Source organism: Hydra viridissima, unplaced genomic scaffold, assembly GCF_058129835.1.
Source record: "Hydra viridissima isolate aposymbiotic clone 2 unplaced genomic scaffold, HvirCarnegie_v1 scaffold_5, whole genome shotgun sequence".
Taxonomy (NCBI): domain Eukaryota; kingdom Metazoa; phylum Cnidaria; class Hydrozoa; order Anthoathecata; family Hydridae; genus Hydra; species Hydra viridissima.
Window position 1 is genome coordinate 4,869,000 of NW_028324304.1, and position 24,015 is coordinate 4,893,014.

Genomic DNA, 24,015 nt, shown 5'->3' on the forward strand with positions numbered 1-24,015 from the left:
GGTCTTCCCTGGAGAGGAGTAGGTAGTCCACAAGGCATACGCTGGCGGACTTTAAACACAATTTCTTCCTTACATACATACATATGTAAAGGTTCAAGTTCTATAGTATATGTTTGGTATAGATTTGACTAACCCACTTAGTTCAATAAGTGAAGATGGCAGCAAATATAGTTTAAATATGAATGGTCTTTTCTTAGTGTGGGTTAAAATAAAACCCGTAAAAGAAAAATTGGCAGTTATAGATATCCGTAAAAGACAAATTGGCAAGTTTTCTAATCAATAAGGTCTGAATACTCCAGATAAGGTTCGATGTGACATAGAATTAAAATTTGGTTTCGAGTTTCGAGAAGTTTCGGTCAAAGAAAAACTTTTTGTTCCATTTTTTTTAATTCAAAACTAAAGACATCGATAAGTTAAATTAATAAGAAGTTTTGAAAAAGTTTGGTTTTTGTTTTATTTTTAGTTTTATACGTAAATTTAGAGTTACTGTTAAATTTTTTGTGGTTTAAAAAATTTTCGTTACGGATCAATTTTTTTTTTATAATTAAAAGATATGATAAAATAAATAAAATAACAAAACTGAAGCTTTATTAATTTATAATTAAAAGATATGATAAAATAAATAAAATAACAAAACTGAAGCTTTATTAATTTGTGTTGCGATAGCGCTAAAAATTCTAGCGCTTTACTTGATGACTGCTGTGACTTGTATCACGTAATCGCGATGCGAGTTGTTTTCAAAGTCAATGCATTTGTCCTAAAGTAAGATTAATTTCAAGATAAAAAAGACCCAACAATTTGTGTCATTGGCTGCCATCTCGAAACCTATAAACCTTCGGCTTGCATTTTACAAAATTGCAAAATAAATTTTACTATAGATTGCAATAATCTATATTTTTGTAAGATCCCTATAAATAAAATGGGGATAACCCTTAAACGTTTTATTTGGAACATGAACCAAAAAATGAACATAAAAAAAAACCCTAAAATGATCTCAAAAATTAATCCAGCCAGAACCAAAAATTTCGACGAAAATTTTGATTTGGGATAAAAATTTAAACGAGTTGAAATTCCAGTGGCAAAACAAATAGGCAATAAAAACATGCGTTTTTATTTCAAATTCGAAATTTTAAATTTAACAAGTGAAATTTAAAATTTCGCTTCTAAAAAAAATTTTGAATACTTATCGCGTATTTACGCGTGTTATCCAGTATTTATGCGTGGGCCCAACATCGGAAAACACTGATCTAAGTAAAGCCAAGGGATTTTTGTCAACTTTTTTTCACTTTTGGCGTAAACTGAGGTCACTTTATCATGTGCTGATAAAGCTAAAAAGTTTAAAAATATTTTGTATCCACTTTTTCTGTTTTAATGCTAAAAATAAAAATAAAAATTATATAAAGCCAGTAATTAAATCTTTTATTTTTTTTAACTATAAATCGGACTAAACGAGACATACTCGGCTGATTTCTATTGAGATCATTTGAAGCATGTTATTCCACAAAATGAACGCTGAAATTTTTTAAATTTTACATATAAGCAGATGCACAAAAGCTATATCACAATATTGGATTATCATTTTTTAAAAAAAAATAATGAAAAAACTTCAAAACATTTTGAAAATTTTTATCTATATTATTTTAAAATTTTAATTTTAAAAGTTGGTCAAACTTTGGCTTTGTTTTTGGTTTTAAAATGTCGCAAAATCTTCGTCAAAACAGTATTTCACGACCGAGTTGCGAAACAAACTCTTAGTAAACGTGTGTATGCGCAGGAGGATGAAGATACTTGTCGCTTTTTTTGCAGTTTACATATCTCACTTGAACTTTTCTTATGTTGCGTCGGTTGAATTGAAACTAACTCACCGAAAATGGTTAGAACGTGAGTTGAAGATTGACAATTCTAGTCCAAACTATATTACCTCAAAGGTAACTCTTTCCAGTCAAGACCCAAAAGAAAAAGATCATGTGAGGAGAGTTTTTGTGCAAGCCGGCAAGATTTTTATTTACAGGCTTGAGTTCGCGCAATGTTTCGAGGTAAGATTTCTTAGCAAAATTAAGTTAGAATAATAACTTTTACCAAATATTTTTTTGTAACTATAAATTGAGGATTGTATACATTAACAATGTTTTCTTATTTATTCTTTTTATACAAGTTTATAATGTGTTACTCTTTCTCTGATCTTTTCCGTCCGCCAGCACAGTTTTTATGCTGATATCGTGTTACTCCTGTTTTTTCGTCTGTTATTATCGCGTTGATATCGTGTTACTTCTCGTTTTCACTATACGATAATATTACTATTACCGATGTTTATTAAGTATTATTTTGGTTAAAATACCGGATGTACATATAGATTTCTTTGGGTGGCTTTACGTTCAACTAGTTAAGTATATTTCATTTTTGTATAGTAGCTCATCATATTTTGATTATTGTGCGAATGCGCCTTCCTAGAAATAGTTCGCTTTGAGTAAGCTTTTTTATGGTTACTCGTGCAGATCAATAATTTTGCAAGGGCTTTTGCAGTTTTCTTTCCTCGTCACCCGGAAGTCGCCGTTTGTGAAAACATCACTACTCTTTTTGTGTCTTTCATTTGCGTTTTGCGTTTGCGCTTCGTTTGTGTTTTGCGTTTAATCCGGTCTATACTGTTTGTACTCTTGGCTCTGCATTTATCTGCTAAAAGAAAGATGTGGTTAATGCCAATCATTTTTGTAAAATCTTTAAATGTGAAAGAGTAAAACTGTGCTCTGTTGCCTCTGACTGAGACTTTGCATTGGCATTCCAAAGTAAAAAAAAATACTTTCGTAGTGCGCTGATGATGCGTAGTTGTTGGTGTTTTTCATCCATTTGCTAGTAATAGGAATTTCATGGTTTTCAAATATTGAAACTGTAAAATGTGTTCAAAAATGATTTTCCTGGGGAAAGTCGTTTTTGAACACTTTTTACAGTTTCTCTCTTCTATTTCCTCTTCAATATTTGAAAACCAAATGAAAGTTCTACGTTTTATTTCTGGATGACCATCGCTTCTTCATTATCTGATTTTGATATTTTTGTTTTTTTCATTGTTGGTTTTTTTGAAAACTTTACAATGATTTTTCAAAGAAAGGACATCATTGATCACTTCAACTTGAAAAGTTGTAGAAAATATTGAACGAGTAATTAAATTATTTTCATCGAAAGTAAAAATGACAATAAGGAAAGTCGTAAAAAACTAGTGAAAGTAAAAAAGACTATCAAACGAAATTGCGATAATGACTGCTCCGCGTGTATGAGGAGAATAAACGTTACTCTGCGTATATGAGGGGTTGTAACTACAAAAAAGATTGTTATATAGCCATCACTCAACTTGGGTTGATGGAGAACTCAACGTGAAGGATTTAATCGAAGAAAAAACATCGACATTAGCAGAGAAATCTACGTTTAAGAAGTGTGGACGGCCAAAGAAAGATTTTAAACACTTGACGGCAAACGACGGAATATCAGAAAAGACGAAGAAGTAATCTTAAAGTCTTATCTTAATCTTAAAGTCCTAATCTTAATCTTAAGTAAGTGATCTTAAATATGAATCAGCGCAGAAAGTTTTGCTTCACGCAGAAAAACTTTTTAAAAAAAAGAGATTTTAGTTTGGTGAAAGTTTTATCACAAGATGTCGAAAACAAAGAAAATTCGAAAGAATTTTTCTAAAAACTGTCAAAAAAACACAACACAGATGCCAGGAGAAGAAGCTTTGGAAATTATACTTAGTACGAATATCTCCAGAGTGCAGTATGAAGCATTTCAGCAAGTGGATCATCATCATTTTCCAAGTTAAAAAAATCGCTACAAAAGCGATGGATAGTTGCATACCACCCCAAAAAGAATCAAAGTTAGTGAAATAAAAGTTTAAGTAAAATTACAAGGTTTGATGGAGCACATTGCAAAATGTATCGTTGGGTTAAAAGTGCAGAAATTATGGAAAATTTGGATGCTAAAAGCAACGAGTTTGAAAATTTAGTGTTGTTGCAGTTGGGGATGAGATAGAAGTTCCAGTCAATAACAGTACAATCAGAAGCTTTCAAGAAGTGCTAAACAGGATTCCGGCTTACTAGCTACAACAATAACACCAACAGCAGCATACGGTTAGAGCAGCAATATTTTCTAGACAAATTTAATGGCTCAAAGTGTGAGGTTATGTAGATCAATCGTTTTGGAGTTTACTAAAGAATGTGCGGAAATCATTCTTAGAACAAAAGCAGATGTTGAAAAGGAAATGGCAGAATTAGTGCAAGTGAAAATTGATCTGCCAAACTGTAAATTTGTTTTAGTTGACTTTGAATTTGTTGTGTCAATTAAAAAGTTTTGGTTTAAAAAGTCTCTGATCCTAAATTCAATTCAAGTTCAGCTTGAATTGAACTTGAAAGTGCGCTACCAATAAAAACTGAAAAAGTCTATAGAATTGCCTGAGATGGTTAAAGAGTTTTTAGTAGGTTGTAAATCAGAAGACAATGTTCCAGCTACTAACCCAAAAGCTTCCATAAATATTGAAATGGAAATAATAGAGGATCTTGCAGTCACCAACAAGCAATTTTAAAATGACAACAATTTTGAATGAAGTGGTGAAAATGAATTTATATATGAAATTGTGTAACATTTTATTAATACTTTGTTTTTGAAACTAAGTATCAACAAAAAGTTAAAATTAAAAAAAAAAAAATTCTTTAGATTATCTTTATTTTGACCTCTGGGATTAAAGTTATCTCAAAAATGTTGAAAAACCTTTCTGGTTCATGCACCCATACCAAAATGGCAATAATTTTGGTTGTCTAGGTCGCGCAGTTTCTAAGAAGTTGTTTCTTAGAATTTCTTAGAATTAGAAGAAAATTTTAGGACTTGGCGTTCCAAAAAAATTTTCAAACTTTTTTTCAAAAAGTACTTGTTAATACCTTTCCAACAAGAGTTAAAATCGGTAGAACCGTTCTCGAGTTATCGATTCAAGGGCATTTATAGGCCAATTTCTAAGCAATTTGGTGCACCAAAATTTGCACCAAATTTCAAAATTTGGTGCAAAATTTCATAGGAACTAAAGTTGTTAAAAGGTTCTATTTTTTGATGAGAATATGTCAACATATGTGCTTTCAAAATATATCAAAAACTTGCTGATTTAACAGCCTTTTGATTTTTGTTCGCGTAGTTGTTTGGGGCTTTCTCACTGTGTCTGCCGGCGCACTTCCAATTCCTTTCATTAAATTCAATTCATCGAATGCATAACAAGTTAATGTATTAGTACAAAAGAATTATTTATCTCTTAATATAATATAAATTTATAACTTTAGAAAAAAAAAAGTTCTTCGGAAGATTGGATAGAATTTCATCAAGAACTTACTATGTTGATTGGGTTACCACATTCTGAACTCTTGGGAAGTTTTCATTTATCGTATTATTGTCGTGTCTCAAAATCAATTACAAACTATGAGGTAAATGTAAAAGAGACAACAGAGGCAACAGAGGAGATGGAAGTAATCAATATTGAAATAAATCTAAAACCATCTGTGATGAAATATGACGCTATAATTGAGGTATTTATGGGAGAGGATAAAGCATCTCTGACGTTATTAAAAGAAATGGAAATTGTTCAGGTAATTGAGGCAAACGTAAAAAACTATAGGGTTCTTAATAACATTACCGATAATTTTCAAGCAATACTGAATTGGGGAGAGAAGTCCACTGCAAAGTTGGTTGTTGCAATAAAACTCGAGCAATGTCGTTTCCATCAACTAACATATGCTCTAACTTCGTATGACAGTATCCATATCTTGGGAATAGTCATATACACATTAGTTAATGATAACATTTATCTAAAAAGAGACTGTATTATCCCTAGACTAAATTCAACCCAAAAGCTTTTAAGTAGTTCACAAAACTCTGTGCGACAGAGAGTTATGAGAAGAGCGCTTCCTTACTTAGATATTCCTGATATGTTTAAATCTAACTTACCTAAACTCGATTGTTCAAACAATACTCCTCCCACTGCAAAAGAAAAAAGCATTTTATTCATTGTCAATTCGAATATATTCACGCATATCGCACTCAGCGAGAATCTGTTTAATGATAATGAAGATGGAAACTTAAGGATGCTAAAACTAAAGCTGAAATGGGAAAATGGCAACGAAATCAACCCCGAAGACTGGATCCAGTTTAACTCAGTCTTAAAACTAATATACATCTTTGCAACAGTTGGCGTATTCCAAAAACAACCTTTGGAGGGGTATAAATTTTTTGCAGAAGTAACCGATCAGTGCAACTCGTCTGTTACAGCTAGCATTTTTATTCAGATCAAATTTCCTGTTTCTAATAGCAACAAAGCGGTGTCAGCTTACTGTGACTATGTAGCGCTTATTGTTGACACTTTAGCAGACAGGACACCTTTTATACACGTCTTAACCGAACTCATCAACAAAGTCACCATTTTTAGCAATATTAATTCAGGTGACTTCTTCGTTCTGAATGTTTACCGTTCTTTTTACAAACATAGATTAGTTTATTCGATGCTGTTTACCGTGAAAACTTGTGACAATTGTAGGGAAGACATTTCTGCTATTTCAGCAAACTTCAATAAAAGTCTCAAAATATTTCTCATGCCGAAATTTAATTTTAGAACAGCGTTGGTTTCAAAATGCGGAGTTAACAATCCTCCGCAAGCTATATATCAAGTAGACGATTTTATTTTATCGGAAAATCGTACGACAGTTTTTGAAATCTCAACGGGAACATTTGTTGACAGTGAAGACGGTTTCTTAGACAATTTAACATTTTGGATAGATGATTCTAGAATTGATGGTGTTGTTGTTATTTTGCATAATGAAACCCTCTTCTTTTACCAATACAAACACAAAATTAATATCGGATGGATTAACCTGACAGCTGCAGACTCTTCTCAAAACTCAACAACAGTAACAGTGAAGGTTATACCAAGTAGAAACCTAGCTTTTGTGAGCAGGTGGTTTACATTTACATTCGATGCCTATTACGATGAATTCAAAAGCGACAAATTTGTCTTGATGAACTTGCTGAAAGCTTTTTCAAAGTTCTTTGGAGGTTGGGTCTCAATGTCTGATTTAATTTTAATGGGGTTTGATAGGAAAGGAGTGTATCCACTATTGATTGAGTTGAAGCTGTCCTTCGTTTCAATTGCTAATAAAAGTTCTATTGCGGTCAGAGAAATGAGAAACGAAATCTTAAAAAAAGATGGTTCTGCAACAGTAAAGTTTGCTTCCTCATTACTACCGCATATTAGAAATATTCAGGGCTCATTCCATGACACTGAAGGGAATACGTTTGATGACAGTCGACCACTTCCAAAACTGTTTAAAAATGCACCAATTATAATGAACTATATACCTAATCTCAAAGTCAACACTTTTGATATTTTTCGGTATTTCATCCCGAATAATACGTTTCTAGATGACGTAGATGGTAACACCAAACATTTAGTTTTAAAACTTACTGAGTTAGACGGAAGAATGCTGGGTAAGAACTCATGGATTCAGTTTCACTCTGAACGCCAAGAGATTTATGCTGCATTAACTGCTGATATGATGCAAAAAGATAAAGTAAAAGCTTTTCATTTTAAACTTATAGCTATCAATTCTCGACAACAAATGACAAACTTAACAATAAACTTAGTTGCGACGCGTGGGGCTATGGCACCGGTAGGAATCCTTGTTAAAGTTATTGTTAGGGATGATGTAAACTCTTTAGACAATGATTTGCAACTGTTAATAACGTTTTTAACGAGATTCACCCAGATAATGAAAACATCAAAAAAAACTGAGTTAAAAAGTTTTAGCAGAGAAAGAGGTTTATCTACAATTGCGTTAATTTATAATTATTCAACCAACGCTGGTCTTTGTGATTACAAGAAAATGAACGACTGGATGAATAAAGCTTTTGAATCAAATGTAACATTTGGACCAAATATAAAAGTAAGCGCCATCTTTTCAGATTTTATTCCAAATATCGTTGTCTTGGAATTAAAAATAGAAAAACTTGGAAATTGCGCTGAAAATTTTTCAGCTTTTAATTACCATGAAGAAAGATCCATCAAAACCACAAGATTCCCTCCCACCTCAGCGTCCTCTCGATATCGAATAACTTTGCCTCAACCAACTTCGCCTCTGGTGATGGGTACTCTAGGCTGGTCGACAGGTCCTAAAATCCAAATTGCAATACCGAGAATTTTCGTGAGCTTTTGCAAGTCAGTTGTTTATTATCTCAATCCTGACACTTTTTTTGATCAAGAAGATGGCAACGCAAAAGCACTTGAAATCGAATTGCTACACAAAACTGAGGGAAAGGTGATTTTTTTCTTACATTATTTGCCTGTGTTTTTTTTTATATTAACGACGGTTTCTATTTATTAATTCTTTAAGCCTTCCCTTGTTTTCTTTCTGGTCAACTGGTTTAAATACAGCGAGGTATTTACTCGTTGCTTTTTAACTACTTTCATTAAGAAAAAAAGTAATAAGTTTTTCTTGTTATTCCCAGTTTTTTTCTCTATTTTTGAAAATTTAAAAAAAAAAGTTGAGCCAAATAATTTTTTTTTTTCGATTCTCCGTTTCATTTACATTTAAAGTTTCTTTTCAAACAACGTAAACAATGATCGCACATCGCAGTGCCTTAAAAACTTCTTGACAGCTCTTACTGGCGAATAAGTTGTCTGATACTTATGGCTATTTTTAAAAGTCAAATTTTTTTTTAACTGAATTGAAACAGAACTAACAACGACTAAAACAATGCGTGTGATAGACTACTCCTTTAAGTTGTATAGTTGCCGGATAGTTAATGTTTTTATCATTCAAAACGAGGGCGGAGCCATTTTAAACTTATGGGTTTCGGAGAGTCAACTGTTGACAAAAGCTTTCCATGGAAAAAAAAAAATAACCGATTACAAACTGAAAAGTATCAATTGGGGCTATTTTATACTTTTTTTTTGTATAACATTTTTTTGTTAAAGGTCACTAATTCATCATGGATACAGTGGGATAAACAACTTTTACGTCTTTACGGATTTTTGAAATTGAGTGATTACGATTATTTAACTAATAAACAAGAGAATCAGTACATGCTGAAAGCAACAGATTCCGACGGCTTTTCGGTTGCAGCTGACATCCATTTTATTTTTCCATTGAAGAGACTTCACTACTTCTACAAAATCTCCACAACATTTCAATCGAAAGCTGGTGATGAAGTTGAAACAAATCAACAAATTGCTCTCTGGCATAAATTAACAGATTTTATTGGGACGACTAAAATCCAAATCATTACTTTCGTCAAAGTTACCGGTAATCGAATATTGTTAGAATGGTTTGCATGTGAAAAGGAAGAAAACTTATGCCCAAAGATTAAGATTGCTGCCCTTGAGAAGAAACTCTTAAGTGATAAACAACCTTCTAACCAGTTTTACTTATTCATGTTACCCGAATACGAGGTTTTAGGAGTTGAACTTTTAATACAAGATTCTTGTGCAATTGCAGCAAATATGTTGGTGGAGAATACTTCAGAGTTGTTTAACTCTGTGTCACCTATAAAATCAAATGCACATTCAACCGAGTCTTCAATAATCAATAATTTAACCTCTTTACCAACTCATAAAATGCCTTCTCTTTACTCACTTACAGTTGTTAATTTACCACCCATAATTTTAAAAGCAATACCAATAATATATATTCACTCGTGCGAACTCACCGAATATAAACTTCACGAAGATGCATTTTTTGATCCTGAAGATGGTTTGACCCGTAGTTTAAAAATAGAAGGAACAAACGAAAATCTTCTATTTAACGCCTTAACGCAGACGTTAACTTTTAAATCTATCGCTGAGTCGCCCTCATTTTTTCAAATCGCTGCTGTTGATAAAAACGGATTAACTGTCGCGCAAACTATAACTGTGATAAAAACGAAAGATGAATCAATTAGTTACAACATTTCTTTCACTGGTTTTATTGTAGGAAGTCATTTAAATGATATTGATATGCATGCCTTAATTACTCTTAGACTGAAAACGTGGTTGCAAAGACATTTCCCAGAAAATTCTAGTTTTTTAATACATGCTGTAAGTAAACATTATAACTATATGACTATCCACTGGATACCATGCAACCTTCAATGCTCAAATGTTAATTTTCAAAAAATTAAATCCCTAATTTACGGAAAAGATGAAAATTTGCAGGACGCAGTAGTTAATCTTTTAGCACCAAATATCGTAATATCACAATCAACGTTGGCTGTTTTACCACTGTGCTCTGATAAATTGAAGAATGAGCAAACGATGGCTCCGCATTTTATAGCTAATTTCATCGCATTTGAAGATTCTTCGCAAAAAATAGATGAGTCAAAATCAAACTCACCACCTGTGATAAAAACTAGATTACCGATACTGGTTGCTCAAAAGTGCAAGTCGTTCGAGTTTAAAATTCCCGAGAACTTTTGTTATGACGCTGAAGACGGGTTCACTCCTAATCTGCGCTTACAACTGCTTTTGATCAATAAAGAGCGTCCTGGTTTAAAACAATGGTTGCACCTCAATGAAAAATCTCAAAAACTTTTTGGTATTCTTAAGTCGTCTGATATTTCCGAGCTTCATAACAAAACTCTCTCTTACTATCTTTCTTGCAGTGACAAACACGGGGAAACAGTTTCACAGCAGATCGATATTTTGGTCTTAGAATCACAATTAACACCTCCTCATCTCATCACGTTTTATAGTTATTTACATATTAGCTACAATGATTCTGAAGTGAAAACACGTTTATTAAATAAAATAGCCACGTTCCTAGGAGAAGAGGATACCAGAAACATAGAAGTTATAAACTTTTCGAGAACTTCGCTGATATATCCTCATATGATTTTGAGTTGGTATAATTGCAGCGTTGATGATTCTTGTAATCCGGAAACAAACAAATTAAGAGATAAACTTTTCGATAAATCAAATCTCAATACTCAGTTTACATTGGCAATGGTCCCAGAGTTTGTAATGATAGGGGGCAAGTTCAACACCTCAGGATCATGTTTACCATTACCCACTTCAGATGGAGCATTAGCCAAAATTCCAACAAACCAAAACCTCAATAATGCACCTGTAGCTAAACAACCCCTTGACGATGTATTTGTTCCGGTTTGCTCAACTTTCAGTTTTCGAATTCCGGAAGATACATTTGTTGACATTGAAGATGGAAACACACGGGAATTGAAACTAAAATTACTCACGGAGGATCTTCAACCAATTTCAAAAACTTCTTGGGTTCAGTTTGTGGAATCCACACAAGTTGTGTATGGTTTTTCAAAAGTGGCTGACTTTAAAACCGTTAGTAGCAAAATTGTTTACTTTTTAGAGGCAACTGACAGAGGGGGAAAAAGCGCCTATACAAAATTAAATCTTGTAATCCCATCTAAACCAAATATGACTTTTGTTGTCAACATGACTTTAAGTAGGTTTTTTGACCTCAATTCATCAGATTTGATAGAGCAAATTTTTTTAGCAAGTCAAATCAGTTCTTTTTTAGGTGACAAAGATGTTTCCAATATGTTAGTTCTAAACTTCGTAAGGAGAGCGCCATCTGTATTTTTATCTTGGAGCAACTGTACCTCTCTAAATGAGGGTTGTCCGTACAAAGCTAAAAGTTTCCTACAGAGCAGGCTTTTTGAAAAAGAGCAAATAAGCAGCGCACTGATTGAAAAAATGAAATCTTATTACTCGGTAAAAGATATAAACTTTTACTTGAGTTCTAATTGCATTCAACCTACTGAATCTTTACAAATCTCTTATTACAAAAACCAACCACCAATAATAACTCGCTTCATTCCACCGCTTTATGTGGACCTTTGCAAGCCATTTGTTTATCAAATTCCAGAAGATATATTTACCGACGAAGACGGAAACACTTCGTCTTTAAAATTAAATATTCTCGATATAAACCTTAAAGAAATCATGATGAGTTCGTGGATTTTATTTAATTCGAGCTCGTCAACAATATATGGAATGATTAAACTGTCTGATATACTAGTGCAAAACAACGACTTTAGATACTTGCTAACCGCTTCTGATTCTTTTGGACTGACAACAAGCATGCCTTTATCTTTTAAAAACATAAATTTCCAAAATAAAATAAGCTATCAATTAGTATTGGAATTAATGGTCATTCAATCACAAGCAATAACAGATATTCTAATGCAACTAATACACAGAATAAATACTTATTTCGGTACAACAGACAACCCGGATGTTCTACCTGTATCGCTTCAAAATAAAACTAGGGAAGGAAATATTTACATTTTTACCTGGACGTTTTGCAGTTTAAAATTTGAAATATGTCCGCACCAAAAAATAAACGAAATAAATAAAATGCTCTTTGACTCATACGGCAACGTTCAAGTTAACTTTCGCACTATCTTAAAACCAGATTTTTTTGTTTTAAGCCTAAAGAGTTTATACATGAATTTATGCTTAGAGACTCCTACTACACTTCCGTTTACTGAATCTAACTTATCCCCTCAACTCATTCAACTTAACCCAATTTCAATTTATATAAATCACTGCAAATCAATAGCATTCAATGTATCCAAAGATCTTTTTACGGTTGGCTCAGAAAAATCACCCAAATCAATAACCTTGCGATACGAAAACGGATCTCTGGTCTCACCTCAATCTTGGATACAGCTAAATCAAGAAACTAACGTAATTTATGGGGTCACACGTGCCAGAACAAATGAATTTCTAAGGAAATATATACTTCAAGCTGAATACTCAGACAGTCACAAGCGGATAATTCCAGTGAATATTGATTTTGCCCCAGTGAGCGCAATAGACCTTCCTTATCATGTTTTTGTTACATTCAAAGTAAACTTAAGCACTTCAGCTAACGAAGCTCTTCTCTTAGATAAATTTAAGTCAAAACTTGTACTTTATCTTAAAATGGATTCTATTATGATAGTTGATTTGGTTCAAAACAGTTCTAGATTCTATGTAAAATTTGGTTTCTGTACTAGTAACCCAAAAACATGCAATTATAAACAAGTCGACTATGTTTCATCGTTGTTGTTCAGTAGCACAGGTAAAAGTTCAAAGAATAAAGTTCAAAAGTTCATCAGCAAAAGTTTAGTGTCTGTGTTTATGCCAGAATTTATCGACCTTTCTGTAATTGATGAGCTTTCCGGCCCTTGCGTAAACAATGCAGTTGTATCGAATGTTTACATGAAATCAGCGGTATGTGTGAAAGCCTGTGGCGTTTTTCGTTTTACGTTACCAAAAAACTTTTTTTTCAATCCCACAACAAATTTTGAAAAACAATATGTAACAGAAGTGATGAATGTAAATAAATCTGAGATTTCAGAAAATATTTCAGAAATATCTTGGCTGCATTACAATGAATCAGCAATGGAGTTTTATGGAATACCAACGGATTATGTGCGAATTCGCGAACCAGAAGCTGGATATAAATTTTTACTTGCTGCGTTTGAATATAATGGGGGAGTTGCTTATAAATGGATTTCATTTAAAATTTGTGACGAAATACCGAAGCAAGAAAACAGCATTGAAGTTATACTCGCTTGCCCAACTACAATAAAAAGTGAATTTACAATTTTGCAGAACATTTTAGAACATTTATCATATATTTACTTTCAAAAAAATACATCATCAATTTATTTATTTAATCATTCTTCAGAACAAAATATTATCAAGCTAACCTTTTCGGGATGTGAGGCAAAAGAAGTTTTCCTTAAAGATATTCGCGGAACAAAAATCAACAACTGCGTTGTGATTAAAACGTCACTTTCCAAGAGACAGAACCGCCCCCCGCAAGCCAACGTAAAAGAGTTGAAAGTTAGACCAAGGTTCTGTCAAAAAAATGTATTTAAGATTCCATTCGACACCTTTCTGGATGATGAAGATGGGAATATTCGCAATCTTTATTTATTTATAACATTTGAAAATCTCACACATACACCAAAAAATTACTGGCTGACGTTGGAAAACAGTGAAATCCACATCCTATTTACATCAGATTCAGCAAAAAATGTTGTTTATCGGTACTATTTAAATGCCAGAGATTCAAAATATCAGTTTGCTCGTATTCCATTAATAATAGAGGTCATTGATAATTTTCCCACCGCAAGTTACTTTTTGTCCGTTCGTTTCAGACCAAATATCAAAGTCTCAACTTTTTTGCAAATTACTGCATTTTTCGCAAAACTTAATTTATTTTTCAGTTACAACGCGTCATACGCCGTAAAACTAGTCAACTATTTTGATAATCAAAGCATAGCCCTAACATTTTTGAATTGCTCTTTAACAACAACTGATTATTATAAACAAATTAAAAATGTTTCTTCAACAATGAGATTAGATAACGGAGATAAAAAACTAATTACTGCTTTTATGTTGCCCGAGTTCGACCTTGAAAAATTCACTGAAGTAAATTCATCACTATGTACAGTTGGTAATGCACCGGTGTTGATGCATAAAATATCTGACATCATTGTTCCTTCTAAGGGATACTTGATATTTCAAATTCCTAAAAATACATTCTTCGATATCGAAGATGGATGGACCAGAAATTTGTCATTAACTATGTCTTCTCCAGACCTATGTTGGTTAGAATTTTCTACAAAAGATCAGACGATATATGCTATTCTTTCGGACGAGATCTTAAAAAAGTATTCAAACAAGAAGTTTTCTCTTGCTTTGACAGCAACCGATTCATCAGGACAAGACATAAGTACAATAATAAACTTTTCATTAGAACCAACAATCTCTCACAGTTTTTCTGTTTCTCTTTTGTTCCAAATTACTTTTACGCAGAAGAAATCTTGCTTGCAAGAGAAACTTGCTATTTTTAATAAGCTTTCAACATACTTGAATACATCACTGACTTTAAAATCAGCATTCAAAGCAGCAGATGGCGTGTTTATTGAAATCACTGTTGCAAACAGCTCGATGAGATACGCTCCGTGTGATTATTTAACCATAGATCATTTCTTACAACTCATTGAAGACAGGCAACGATCAGTTGCAAATGAACTATCAAATTTTATGATTCCAGAATACATTCCTAGGTTTATATCAGTACACAAAGAGCCAATATGCGAGGATTCATTCAACACCCCTCCTAAAGTGAATCGTACCTTTGATATTGACAACTTTCCCACATATTCATTTATGGAGAAGAGACTTCCGGATAATTTAGCATTTGATGATGAGGACGGCAGTATTTTAAATTTTTCTTTACTGTACGCTGCAAACGGGTTTAAAGTTAAGTCTGATTGGATTTTTTTTGAAGAAAATTCAAAACTGCTTTATTTTGTTGGAAGTCATGAAGTAGCTGCAAGACAACCAAAAGACGGATATAAATTCATATTCAAAATACAAGATAGTAGAAAAGCTTTAGCCTACCTCGAATTCAAAGTTACACTCGTATTGGGATCGAGATTAGATAAATTTATTATCACAGAAATTGTTGATATTGATCCACCAGAAAACGTTTCTATATTTAGATCACACGTTCCTTCAATTATACAATGGAAAAAAGAAAGGGAGAAACTCTTAAATAACACAATAGATTTTATTTCATATAAAATAATCGGATCCGATAAAATAAGAAAATCTCGTTCGGCTGAAAAATTAACATGGAACGTCACGTGGACTATTTACGATGAAAGCGAGGTTTGCAACTTTAAGGCTTTGGACAAGATTGAACAGATTTATAAACATTCGTTTAATATCGCTAACTACAGGATCATAAAGCTTCAAAAATGTCTCGATGAACCTAAATTTCCTCCACTTGCTAGGAAAGATGTTCGGGTCTATCTTGATCCTTGTCAAGAAATTGACTACACTATTGAGAAAGATGTTTTTTGGGACGAGAAGGATGGAGACACAAGAACACTCTCCGTCAAGGCAACATTGGTTTATCCAAAAAATGTAAGCTCCGATATTTTTTATGATTCTTCATCTCAGAGGTTTTATGGATCTGTTATCTTTGATATATTTGTAAAGCATGAGCACGTGGAATTCTACTTAGAGGCAACCGACTCTGATCGCATGAAATCTAACACAACATTAAAGTTTTTCATTTTAACTTCACACCGTAAGTTTTATGAAATCGAGGCTAGTGTAGTTTATTTTTCAAATGAAAGAATAAAGTTTTTGACATTATTTCGCAAAAAGTTGCTGGCGATGTTAAACTTTGAAAACCAAGGATTAGTGTACTATCATTACAACGTCACATTATCCACTGAACAGCAAAACTTTTCTTTGCTTTTCACAATTTGCGCAAAAACTATGAGCTGCCTCTTTTATGAACGGGTTTTATCATCCTTAGTTTCTGATAGAGGTGAACCCAATGAAGGTTTTGTGAATGCTATGCTTGAAAAAATGTTACCTACTTACGCGACTAGTAGATTGTTGAATAAGTGTATAAATGATGCTGATTCAAAAGATCTTGAGGAGGCCGCAGTAAGCCTCTGTCAACCATTAAATTACAAAATACCATTAAGTACAAAGGGTGACAAAGAACGGAACTCAAAAAACTTGTCTTTAGTATTTAAAGAACCTTTGTTAACTTGGCTTAAGTTCGAACCATCGACTCAGACTCTAACAGGAAGAGTTATAAAAAGAGATATTCTGATGTCAAAAAGTGAATATCAACTCATATTCAGCGTCACAGATGGTAACGGAAATATTCTTTTCAAAAATTTAACTCTAAAGTTTTTAAAAACGCTCGTAGACAACTATTTGGACATTCAATTGGTCTCAAAAAGATCTTTCCCAGACTCAGGTCAATTTCGAAACGTTATACAACAAAAAATTGATGCACTAAAAACTATTAACAGTAACATCAGTTTATATGATATATCAACAGAGAGTTTACCCGTCCCAAATCAGAGGTTTTCAGTATCAATTTTTAGTTGCAATAATCTCTATAATCAATGCGACTCTGTGAAAAAAAATGGCCTTTTGTCAACGTTTGTAAACATCAAAAATGAAATAAGCGAAATTTTTACGAACGCATTTTCCGACTACTTCAGTGTCATATCTATTTCTGAAGTAAACTCAGGAAATTGTAGCAAGAAACAGCTGAAGAAGGGAGAACCTCTCGTTCTAACACTTGAGATATGTAGTCAGCTTAAAGTTTTTGTATCTGATATTTTGTTTGCAGAGCAAAGACATAGAAATAGCGAATCATTTGAGCTTCTCTCAGAGGACAGTAAAAGCTTACCAAAGTATTCGCCAATCCAGTTTAACAAAGCGAACTCTGTCATATACGGATTTGTTACGCACGACTTTGTACGTAAATCCAATAAAGATTTAAGATACGTTCTTAGAGCACATAAGTTTGGCAATACTTTTGTTGACGTGAATGTAACGGTTTTGTTGCCAAAAAAAGAACCACCTGGCGTCTACATTATAAGAACAGAATTACTGAGCTACTTAAGCATGGACATTGCTGATATTGATGTGCTTCTGAAATTTTTATCAAGAATTTCTATTTTCTTGGGCGAGCTATCGGGTGATAAAATTAGCATCAAAAACTTTTTCCGTCGCGGTGACAGAATTCCTCAAAGAGTAACTGTCGAATGGACGAACTGCACTAATATCATTACCGAAAACTGCAAAGAAAATCAAGAGCTTTTTAGCAAAGTGTTTAATGACAAATTGGCAATAAATCCTCAATTCGCGAGGGTATTGAATCAAGAGTTTGGTTTTGTACATAGAAAAACCACTTGGCAACGCTTGAGTTCTTGTAAAAAAGAGAATACTTTGTCAAAATCACACGATAGCATAGCACGTGGTAATATTACAATATTTCTCGATTCCAGGTCTTTTTTTGAACGTAGTCTCAACAAAAGTGTTTTTACTGATAGCGAAAATGACGATAATTTTTCAATTATCATGACTTTTACAAACAAAACCTTAATTCCATTTTATCATTGGCTACAGTTTGACAATGAAAAAATGATGCTATTTGGTTTTCCTGATAACACTATTTTACCACTTGTTTCTTATTGGTACAAAATTACGGCAACCAATACTAGAGGCCTAGAAATAGAAACGATTGTTGAGGTAAAAGTTGGTGACCGAATACAAGGCGGAACTCAGTTAAGTGTAGAGTCTCAATGCGTAGATCATCGTCTACCGATTGTTTTGCACATAAAAGATATAGTTAGTGAACTTGCAAAGAAACTCAAACTTTCTATCACAGATGCATCTTTAGACTCGTTTCATTTTACTCTTAATCAGCGCATATATTTAGTTTTAAACATACCAATTTTTAAGGGGAATTTTTCTGAAGTTCAGCGCTTAACTACAGCGAGTTGTTCAGTTTTAAGTGTTTTACAAATAAATCCTGTGGCGTATTTTGCAGATAAAAATGCTGAATCAGCTTCTAATAGTGTACCTATTGTCTTAAACGGTATTCCTGACTTTTATATTACGTGTGGAAAACCTGTAGTTTATCAAATAGCTGATGATTCGTTTTACTTCGACAGCATGCTTAAAGAGAAGTTGTCTTTTGAGCTCCTTGACGAAAATCTTTCAGCCGAGCATGGTTCTTCTTTTGTCACATTTAAAGTTGACACTCTTTACATTTTTTATAGTCTAAATGATTGTTCAAGTTTAAAACCTTTCAGCGTAATGAATATTAAAGCTTCCGATCCTCGAGGAAACTTTGTGATTGATACCTTTAAAATAACAAAATCTTTTGACTTTTTGCAATGTTGCAGTACCTACATCAAGCTTGTATTTCGGGCGCCATTTTCTCCCACAGAAGATTTATTTAAAACTTACAAGATATTGCAAAATGACATCTACAATGATCGCGCAGATAACTTACGTATAGTAAATACCTTATCACCTACCTCTATAAACACTGTTATTTTATTAGCAAACAGATCTTTATTTACAAATCAATCATGCTATGCTAGTGATTCATATAACACATTTTTGCTTCCAGTGTTTAAATCTACAAATCCAGTCATCTTGCAAAGAAAAATGATAAGCGTTTTTGATAACCTTACTTCCGCTTCCGTTGTGTTTTGTAACACTACTGATGCATCTGCAACTGTACCATCATCGGAAGCCCCGAGTGGAGGAAAAACTATTAGTTCAGAAGAATGGTTTTTATATTTCCTGCCATTATATGTTTTAGGTTTTATGGCATGCATTTCATGCGTATGCTTTTACGTCTGCCAATGTGTACATAGGATTTGTTTCGATTCAAAAAAACCAACAAAGCTTCTTGTTGATTCTGGTTCTGAAATTATTGAAAGTAATAATGAAAAACCCACTTTTTCTGCAAGATCTTCGTATATAGAAATCCCTTCACAATCGTCTTCGGCTACACCGAGCATTAATAAAATCCAAAGTACTCAAAGTTTGTCTAATAAAAAGGAGAATGACTCTTTCATGCAAAATAAATCTACTGGGGCTAAAAATATGCATGAGGAGAAAAGAAATCCAGGAAAAAGGTTAAAAGGTAAAAAGATAATCAACAACGTTCAAAAATTAGATTTACCTTCAAAAAAAATTCAAAAACCGCAGTTGCTGAGTAGTAATATGCTTAAACCTGATAAAACTAGCAATAAAGATCAAGAAATACTTCGATTACCGGCAATTCCTAATGGGCCGCCTCCGCCTTATTCACCACCTCGAAGGCAAAGAGCGTTTTCTCAAAATGTTATACCAACATATTACGAGCGTTACGCTCAAAAAAGAACATCAGAAGAAACACAACGAGGTGAATCAGTACAAAAAGTTTCAAAATGTTCAAGCGCTTGTTCAATACCCTCAAAAAAGCCTAAAAGACTTTTATTAATAAAAAAATCTAAAAAAAATAAACCTGTTTTAAAAGAATACAAAACACCAACTAGTCGCCTACCAGATACCAGTTCCTCAAGTTCAGAGTTTTCAAAATCTGAACTAACTGAGGATTCGTTAGAAGCGACATCAATATTGAATAGAAAGTACCGCGCACTCCGGAAAGTTTATCGATCTCCCGAAAATTTACATTCCATTGAATTAAAAAACAAAAAAGAAAAACCAAAAGAAAAGAAAAAAAGAACCCGTAACAAAACTAATATTACGCGGTATATTGACGATGTTAATGCCGCTAAGTTACCTGAAAAGGTCACAACAAATACGCGGTCACTGTACAATCACCATCCCATCCATCGAAGATATACTAAGCCTTTTTTGTATGACTACTTACCAGTGAGGAGAGAAAATGGGGAAGCAATTTATCAATTTCATGATCCCTACAATCTTTACAGAGGACTCAGTAGTTGCTCAAGTAGTAACAGAGATTCTTATGGAAGTAAAATGAGAGTGAGTCGATATTTAGATACGCTCATCAACACTGTGGACCCGCCAAATGCTGAGAAAACCACCAGCTACAAAAAACAGAGTAAAACAAACAAACGCCAAAATGAGAAAGAAAGATCCCTGAAGAAGATAGAAGAAACATCCCCGAACAAGATCTCGCGCAGTTATGAACGTAAAGCTAGCCTTAACGAATACCTTGAAGATTCTTTCTAAAAATTTTCTTTTTAAAGAGATTTGAGAAAACCTAGCGTTTGTAAATTTGCCAATATATTTCATTTTCTATTTTTTTTTTAGAATAAATGCCGGGACATTAATTTACTCGCAGTTTGCAATTAAAGTGTTTTAAAAGGATATATGACGTTACAGTACTGTAAAATGAAAATGACAAATTTTTTAATGCTTTATGTTTTGACTCTTTTTTTGATAAAAAAAAAATTTTTAGTAATTTTTATATAGTTTCGTATTTTTTTTTTTTTTTTTTTTTTTGTTATTTAAACCTGTTTAAACCGGTTTCTCGTTGGAAAAATTTTTGGAAATTTCGTAATAAGAACAAAAATAAACATAAAAAATTTTCCAAATTAATTTAATTGTTGTAATCAATTAACATTTTTTTAATAAAATCAAATTTTTGCTTTTGTATTCTTCCTGCTTCCATTTGTAAGAATGAAAACTGAATACAATAATGTGTTGCGAAGATAACTTTTTAATGCTACAATAATTTAATGCAATTTTTACTTTATATGGTGTGAAATTAAAATGATGTAGAGTTGGTATGATATGGAATTGATATCTTAACCGAAGGTGTGGTACATTTTAGATTCTCGATAGATGCGTTCTGTTAACCACTTTTAGTAGAAATCTACCAAAAATCAAATATACTAAATTTAATTCCTAAGAAACGCTTTTCTAATTTGGAACTTGAGTTTAATTTAAATGTTAATTTACTGTAATATGCGGTTTTTTGGCAGATTTACTTTACTCTTTGAGGGGATTTTTAAATAATAGGGGAGCATGAGGCGAGATGACGAACGTTTTGAAAATCACTCATATCTTGGTCAACAACTGTTTCAATAAGTAAAACTTTTTCAAGGAGTAATAAAAGATTATTATGCGTCACTTATGAATAAAAAAAACCCTTATAAATATTGAAAATAACCTGGAAAAAACTCATTAACTTATCTTATCTCAAATCATCATCTTGAAACAGTATTTAAAGCTACTTAAAATGCTAATTTTTGTAGACTATTGCCATGACATCATTAGTTATATGTGCACAATTTAAACGTATTTCAATTACTCATTGCTTATATATTCAACAAAAAAGGAAAAAACTGTGTAAAGTCTCCCCAAGCCACGGGGCTAATAACTAATACTACTTAGCAACAGGCAGCAATAACTTTACATGTAAATGCCTTCTTGTTTGGCATAATTTGTTGTTAAAGCAAAAATATTTCCTGAAAAAAAATTTGGATTTTTCAAAATTAATTTATTACCATTCTTTCCAGCTAAAACCACATTTTATTGCTGATTTTGCAAGTGTAAAAAAATTACATTTGAAGTGTAACAAGTGGTTATTTTTTTTATATGATATGCATAAATTAAAATATTTTTAACGATATGCATAAATTAAAGCATCTTTAAACAAACATGTTTTAATTTGTGCATATCATTAAATTTTTAACTACAAACAAGATAAATGTAAGCATCTTCGAATCTGTCGCCAGATCATTTGATAAGAATTAATCAGATAGTAAAACTTGCTCATTAAAGAATTTTTGTTTAAGTGTCGAACCTAATTTGTTAACCTAATGACTTGGTAAATAGTTCAAAGATACAAATTCTTAAAAAGAACTTATATCTTTAAACTATTTACCAAGTCATTAGGTTAACAAATTAGGTTCATTCAAACATTAACTAGAATGTTTTTTATTACTATGTCTTTATGTTTAATCTAGTTAAGGTATTTAAGAAAAAGTAAAAAGCTGTATTTATTTGTAAAAAGCATAGCTATTTTTGTAAAACATTTTATAACAAACTGTTTTGTGAAATTGGCTTGAATTCCAAAACAAAAAATAGCATTATGGAGTACATAGATAGGGCTTGTACTTGTCCTGTAGTTTGTCTTATATAAGGACGATCAGTTACTTGTTACTTCCACTTTTAGAAATGAGGTCTACATGGGGAAAGGGTAGCCTTAGACTTAAGGATCGCAATTTGCTTGGATATGCACGTTACATCAGTGTTTGCATTTAAACTTATATATTTTGTTTTAACTACTGGCATCGCTGTATTACCTGTTACTTATAGTTATATTTCTTTTTACTTTATAGTTTTAAAAGCTTCTTGTTTTATTAAAATATAGTTGTTAAATAGTAAATGATTGATCGTTAAGATATGTCTAAAGGGAATTGTTTGTCCATTTGCTCGGCTATAAATTAAGTTTTAAATCGTCAAAAAGTAATTCAACTCAAATGTTGTTTACCTTGCAACACTTCATTTCTTAAAATATCTGGTTTGAACAAAACTGTTAAATTTACTGGCCTCATTCGAAGAAACTATAAAATCTTAAGGCTTATTATCATTAGATAATATTACGCTTTATTACAAAAAATACTATTGTGACTTGGAGATTTTTATATACACTGTATACGAAGGCTGCCTTTGGTTGTGTCGGGTTTTCCTGAAGAAGATAAAAATACGGTTTGATTTCAATAGAATGTACGGAGTGTAAAACATACTCAAAGTATTCTACTGGAGCAAGCATTCAATATGAAATAAAATTAATGACTACCAGCCAACTTGACAAACAACTTTATGTATTTATAGGCAAACAATTTATTTCTGTGTAATGACTTACATTTTGTTACACTGCATTTGCCATTGATTATTTTCAAGAACTCTTAACTTCTTCGTCATCTCCCGTAGGCACTTCCTCGTCAGGATGTGTTTGATATAATGGGTCTCTTGTCAATATACGCATTTCATCACATCCCTTGTTATATCCTTTATATTCTCTGTTCGCTGCGCAAACCATTTCAGTGTTATTACTATAAAAGAAGAAACAAAATGATGTTTAACCGTTTTCATATCAATTCCTCATGTCGATTTTTTCCTATCGATTTTTCATATCAATTTTTTATAGTTTTTCTTACAACCCAGTATGAACAACTTGAATGTGTTGCTGATGTGTAAAATACATTTACTTTCGTTACAATGACACAACAAAATATGGGATGTAAAACAGTAAAGAAAATCTCAACCAGTAAGAAGAAAAAGAGCTTTTAAGAAGAATTTTTAACAGACAACCAGTTTGTTTAACTTCTTTGTTATTTGGCTGACAATCATTTGTTTTTACGAGGATCCTTTGAATTGTGTTCAAATAAAGAAAATTATTCTGGATAATTATCGAAATTCACCAACTCAAACTAATTAGCAAAAGTTTGACTTACCTGTCACCAAAAATTGCATAAACTAACAATTAAAAGATGTTTGGGAATGTTATTTAACGTCTTCACACAACGTAAAATCAAGCGCTTCACATGATTAAGGTGTTAACGCAAGTCCGACTTGTATGATTATGTTAATTCCCACAAATCAATAGGTTTCAATACGAATGCGTTATTGACAAAAATGACTTTAAATGCTGATTGCTTTAAAAATATTTT

General features: G+C 32.5%; 1 protein-coding gene and 1 long non-coding RNA gene across 3 annotated transcripts; one reads left to right on the forward strand and one right to left on the reverse strand.

Annotated features, from left to right (window-relative positions):
- Positions 1-1,531: 1,531 nt before the first annotated feature.
- Positions 1,532-20,982, forward strand: LOC145188956 (uncharacterized). 2 transcript variants are annotated; one of them, XM_090087280.1, is made up of 4 exons: positions 1,532-2,036; positions 5,310-8,330; positions 8,990-20,522; positions 20,645-20,982. In XM_090087280.1, exons 1-4 carry the CDS (start codon positions 1,767-1,769, stop codon positions 20,647-20,649), a joined length of 14,829 nt encoding a protein of 4,942 aa, XP_089943406.1. In that variant the 5' UTR covers positions 1,532-1,766; the 3' UTR covers positions 20,650-20,982. The 2 variants fall into 2 exon arrangements, with proteins under 2 accessions (XP_089943406.1, XP_089943405.1); XM_090087279.1 differs by having other exon boundaries at positions 8,990-20,982.
- Positions 20,983-22,869: 1,887 nt separating this feature from the next.
- On the reverse strand, positions 22,870-24,015 carry LOC145189599 (uncharacterized). The gene is made up of 3 exons (XR_013847289.2): positions 23,800-24,015; positions 23,208-23,397; positions 22,870-23,030 (listed from the first exon to the last, which is right to left on the reverse strand). It is a non-coding gene; the product is annotated as an uncharacterized LOC145189599 (long non-coding RNA).